General features: G+C 35.1%; 1 protein-coding gene across 2 annotated transcripts in view; it reads left to right on the forward strand.

The window, feature by feature from the left end:
* The window catches only part of chn1 (chimerin 1), a 96504-nt gene that overhangs the window by 57024 nt on the left and 33480 nt on the right, over positions 1–6000 (forward strand). For both annotated transcript variants that reach the window (NM_213000.1, XM_087266286.1), the window contains 1 exon segment: positions 2504–2581. In NM_213000.1, the coding sequence (NP_998165.1) occupies positions 2504–2581 (78 nt within the window).

Genomic DNA, 6000 nt, shown 5'->3' on the forward strand with positions numbered 1-6000 from the left:
AAAATACACATTTTTAAGGGTTGTTTAAAGGGCTAGCTCATTTTTACATTCCAGTGCTCTACTTTTCCATTGTTTTTCTTTGTAAACACGCATTTGACGTGTATTGGGGCTGCCGGATATATAATTTCAGCATCGATATCGCAATGTACGCATCCGCAATAGTTACATGGCAGGGTATGCAATGTTCAGTCTGAATTATAGTTGACCATAGATATATACATTAGATGTCGCCTGGCCTATAGTTGTCTATTGGACGGAATGCGTCAATAGCGCCGCCATCTTGCTACAGTGTAGCGCTTTGAAATGAATGCGGGACCAAGGTACAGAGGAGGACTGTGGCCATCCAAAGCCAGAGATATACACATATACACATTTATCTATGATCGGGAGTTTTCCTGGATGTTAGTATGTAATTTTTTTTCTAATTACGGAAATTATAATTTTACATCACTTTTCTACATTGATGGATCAGTGACCGCACGGGCATTCCTGACAAAAAGCTTGTGTTTCTGTGTACAGAAATGTACTATTCACCCTCTCTGTTAAATGTGATCTAGTCATGTCCTGAAACACAGCTCCTCTCCTGCTTTCACTTCTCATACTGACGGAGAGAGCGATTCGTTTGTGAATGAATCCCCCGAACGACTCTTTCACTAACGTTAGCTGACAATAATACAAGTTTCTGGCAGCGCAGCATCTCGTTGTCATATTTCTTTTGCATTGTTTGCTGATTTTATTTAACAAAACTAGCAGAAGCCGAGTGTTTAGTGCGAGATGGAGCTGCTTTGCCTTATGGTAAATGCAGTAAGTGACTGTATTATCATCAATAACGTGACCTGATTAGCACAAAAGTTCAGAACATACATAAACAGAAAAAAACTTAACCATACCTATGAAATATTCTGCCTTTGTGCTTTGTTTTCTTTGTTTGCTCGTTACTACACCCATAGACAACACTAAAGTCCCGCATCTTCACGTAATAACACTGTCTTGGCTAGTGCGGTTGAATGACATTTGTCCTGGGAGCACTGTACCAATGTGGCGGCGCTATTGACGCATGCTCAGGGTCCCTATGCGATATCTAGTGTATATATATCTATGATAGTTGACAAGGAACCACAGAGTTGTATTTAATTCTATTTATACAGAAAAAACATTCTCACTTTGAATTCTCTAGTCCAAATATCTACATATTAAAGCGAAAACACAGTTCTTTTACTTTCCCTATTGCCAGATCATTTTGCTTGTTTTATGGAAAAACTTTGGCTTATTTGTTTTATTTTGGCTAGAGTAAAAGCAGTTTTATTTTTTTTAAACACAATTTTAAGGACAAAATTATTAGCCCCTTTAAGCTAAATTATAGTCTACAGAATAAACCATCGTTATACAATAACTTGCCTAATTACCCTAACCTGCCTAGTTCACCTAACTAACCTAGTTAAGCCTTTAAATGACTCTTTAAGCTGTATAGAAGTGTCTTGAAAAATATCTAGTCAAATATTATTTACTGTCATCATGACAAATGGAAAATCTTCTCTGTTGAACAGAAATTAAGGGAAAAATAAACGGGGGGTCTAATCATTCAGGGGGGCTAATAATTCTGACTTCAACTGTATATATATATATATATATATATATATATATATATATATATATATATATATATCAATCCCAAAATGATTTTTCCTCCCAAGCTGCGCATCCCGAATTCCCAGTGTGGGCTGTGTTTGTGCCGCATCCGTGCTTTTATTAGAGGCGTGTGTGTGTGTGAGCTCAGAGCTGATCCGTGACTCATTCACCTCTCATTACCGTCCCACTCCTTATCTTCCCCCACGCGCACTCGCTCTCTCACTCCTTATCTCACTCTATCAGCCTCTCTCCCTGCCCACTCATGCACTGGATTGGTCGGTTGGTTGCTGAGGGGGCGGGCCCAGCTCGGCTGTGATTGGCTGCTTTGAGCTGTGTAAATCAGTCGTTGGGTCTCTCTCTCTCTTTTGCTCCAGTGAGGATATCTGCTGCTCCCAGGCAGGACGGGGATTAACTCAACAACTCATCTCATCTGCATATAGATGCACAGAGAGGCTCTTCACACACACACATTCAGGAATTTCTATCTGGACTATTTTGGACGTTCATATCGGTGTTTTGTTTGCTTATATTTTGCGTTCTCTGACCAAAGATGTTGGAGATCCTATTGGGAGTTTTGATATAATCGGTCTGTTTTTACTGCTGTGGAATTGCTGCAAGATGCCGTCCCGCTATTAGAAGTTTTAATTAGTTTATTTTTTAATCAGTGTGGGTTTTTTTTTTGGTGTGTAATTGCTGCATGATGCCGTCCCGTGAGTCGTACGTGCTCCGCAAAGAGGAGAAGTCTCTGGTGCACAAGGCCAAGGCGGAGGGCAAGGATCAGGGGATGGTGGCGGCCGCTCTGGGGATGAAAATGAGTCCTCAGAAACCTCCGGCCGCTCTCTGGCAGCCACTCAAACTGTTTGCTTATTCGCAGCTCACGTCGCTGGTCCGCCGAGCCACGCTGAAGGAGAGCGAACGCGTGCCCAAATACGAGAAAGTCCACAACTTCAAGGTAAGACCTCATGGTTTACTTATGGGGTTGTTTGGGGAGGTTTGGTAGGGATTTTTGCATGTGTGAGAAGGTTTGAGGGATGATAATAATAACAATAGTAATAAAATAATAATAATGATGATAATAATAGGTGACGCAGTAGGTAGTGCTGTCGCCTCACAGTAAGAAGGTCGCTGGTTCGAGCCTTGGCTGGCTCAGTTGGCGTTTCTGTGTGGAGTTTGCATGTTCTCCCTGCGTTTGCGTGGGTTTTCTCCGGGTGCTCCGGTTTCCCCCACAGTCCAAAGACATGCGGTACAGAGAAATTGGGTAAGCTTAATTGTCCGTAGTGTATGAGTGGGAATGAGTGTGTATGGATGTTTCCCAGAGATGGGTTGTAGCTGGAAGGGCATCTGCTGATTAAAACATAAGTTGCTGGATAAGTTGGCAGTTCATTCCACTGTGGCAACCCCTGATTAATAAAGGGACTAAGCCAAAAAGAAAATGAATAATAATAATAATGTTTTTTGGCAGGATTTTGCATGTGTAAGAAGATTTGATGGATAATTATAATAATAAAAATAGCAATTATTTTGTTAATTTGCCAAAAATATTTCCAGGTTTACTTTTAAATCAGTGTAGAACTAAGACAATTTTACCAATAATAATAAAAATTAAGAAATAAATAAGTAGTAATATTTATAATAATAATAAATAAATAAACGGGCAATAACAGTAATAATAATAATAATAATAATAATAATAATAATAATAATAATAATAATAAACAATTTTCTTAATTTACCAAAAATATTTCCAGGTTTAATTTTGAATCACCATTGATCTAAAGCAATTTCGACAATAATAATAATAGTAATAATAATAATAATATTAATAATAAATGTTCATAACAATTAAGTAATAATAATAAACAATTTTGTTAATTTACCAAAAAGTATTTAATTTAAGGGAAAAGCAAAATAAAATTGACAAAAATGTGAGGACTTTTATAATACAACAACAGCATAAACTAGTGAAATATATGTAATGAATCAGGGTAGAACTGAAATTATTTTATTGACAATAATAATAATAATAATAATAATAATAATAATAATAAAGTGACAATAATAAACAGTTTTGTTAATTTACCAAAAATATTTTCAAGTTTATTTTTGAATAAACTGAGACAACTGAACTAAGACAATTTTGAAATTAACAATAATTTAAAAATAAATAAATTTAATTATTTAAATAATTTAATTTTACCAAAAAAAAATTACATTTGGGGAAAAACATTCATTTGTTTGTTTGTTTGTTGTCAGAATTGTCTCAGTTGTACTCTGATTCGTTCACAGTATTTCAGAATTTTCCGTTGTTATTGCATTAAAAGTCTGCACATTTTTGTCAAATGTAATTTTTCTTTTTTCCCAAATTTTATTCTATTTATTTATTTATTTTTATTTTTTCTTATTTTATTCATTAAGTTCACATAATTGAGTTTGTGCTTAAGAACAAAAAGCTCTTTGACAAGATGAGAAAATAAACCTAGAAATATTTTTGCTATATTAACAAAATTATTTTTTATTATTATGAGGATTTATTTATTTATTTTCATTCATTTATTTTTTTCCAAAATTGTCTCAAGTTTACCCAGATGATACTTTGGTGGCATTATAGAAGTCTACAATTTTTTATTTTTTTTGTAAATTTTTTCTTTTAATTCTTTTTCTTTATATGTAATAGTGTTGTCACGATACTGGAATTCGATACCAATGACTACTGAAATGTTTAAAAACGTCCATTTCCCACGAACATTTGAGTGCTGTTGAGCACGTTTTTAAACAGCGCTGATTTGTCATTGTGTTCAAGTGCTCAACGGAAATGACTGGGACTGGCCGTGAAGATCATCAGTTCACTGAACTCACTGCTGTTTACTGAGTGTAAAAACGGATATAAGAACACTGGAGCGTTTTAAAACCGCGATTCAACAGCGGATCGCTCGTGTGATAGCTTATAGACCAATCATTTAATGGACATTTTTATATTCTGGTATCATGACAACCCTAATTTATATATTATTATATAAATATTATTAGTATTATTAAATATTTTTTCCTTTTTTTCATGCATCAAGTTCACATAAATGAGTTTGTGCTTAAGAACAAAAGTTCTTTACTAAAGAGATGGGAATATTTTTGGTATATTAACAATTATTTATTATTATTATTATTATTATTATTATTATTAACCCTCATTTATTGAAATGTATATCAGTCTTGCTGGTATGTGAGTCACGTCCAGAGGGAACATGTCATCAGATGTTATGCAAATCCCCCCAAATGTGATTTAAATACGTCCCGAGGGGTGTGTTGTTGCCGTGGCAGCGGGTGCAGGTTGCTGGAGTCAGTTAACACCATGTAAAGCATCAGTGTGTTGTTTAAGACTGCGCTCTTCAGGTGCAGATCAGGAAAACACAGCTAATAAACACATCTCCTGCTGCACTGGAGAGGACGACAGAGACAGGGAGGTTGTTTGAGGTGACAGATGGACAGATTAAGAACTGATAGAGGATTGGGAAACAACGCGGTTTCCTGATTTGGGTTTTATCATCAGGAGCAGGTAGAGACCCCCAGCCCCCCATCTGTGGTCCAGCAACCCTCACAGACTGCTGACTCCACAATCAGCCTTTCTGCTCTTTTCTTCTCTCACGCTTGCTTTTTTCTCTCGTCGTCGCATGCTAGATGCTCAGATACAGGATGATGACTGCTTTTGGTTAATTTCTGGCTAATATGTTTAGTGAATACTGGTTAATTAAGCTAATAATAGTTATTGTTTGGTTATAAACAGGGCTATCAGCATTTACACCGAACATTCCTTTAAAGACTGTAAATGGCATAGTGTAGTCAGTCAGATCATTTCAGAGAATTAAAAGTGGGATGATAGGAGTCGTGGATTTGCCAAAGAAAATATTGGATCATTAGTAAATAGTGTGTATGCGTTTTTAAATTTCCGTTCATTAATAAACTTAATTATTTGCAGAAGAATGAGAATCCTGGGTTTATCAAATGCATAATTATTTAATTATTACATAGTTATTTTATAGTTGCAGTCACTTTAATTACATGCATTCTCAAATTTTCATTAATAAACAAAAATAACTCGTCTGCAAACGGGCGTGAGAATCTTGTATTTATCATACATTATTAATATGTTATTACAAAGTTGTAACATAGGTAATACATAATTATATAGTAATAATTAGTCGCAGTAATTGCATGCATTCTCAAATTTCCAATAACAAAACCAAAAATCTGCAGAGTGGTAAGAATCCTGGGTTTATCATATATATTATTAATACGTTATTACATATTTATAACATAATTATTACTTATTATATAGTAATAAATAGTCACTTTAATTACATGATCAAATTTCCATTA

Source organism: Danio rerio, chromosome 9, assembly GCF_052040795.2.
Source record: "Danio rerio strain M-AB ecotype USA chromosome 9, GRCz13ab, whole genome shotgun sequence".
NCBI classification, from domain to species: Eukaryota; Metazoa; Chordata; class Actinopteri; order Cypriniformes; family Danionidae; genus Danio; species Danio rerio.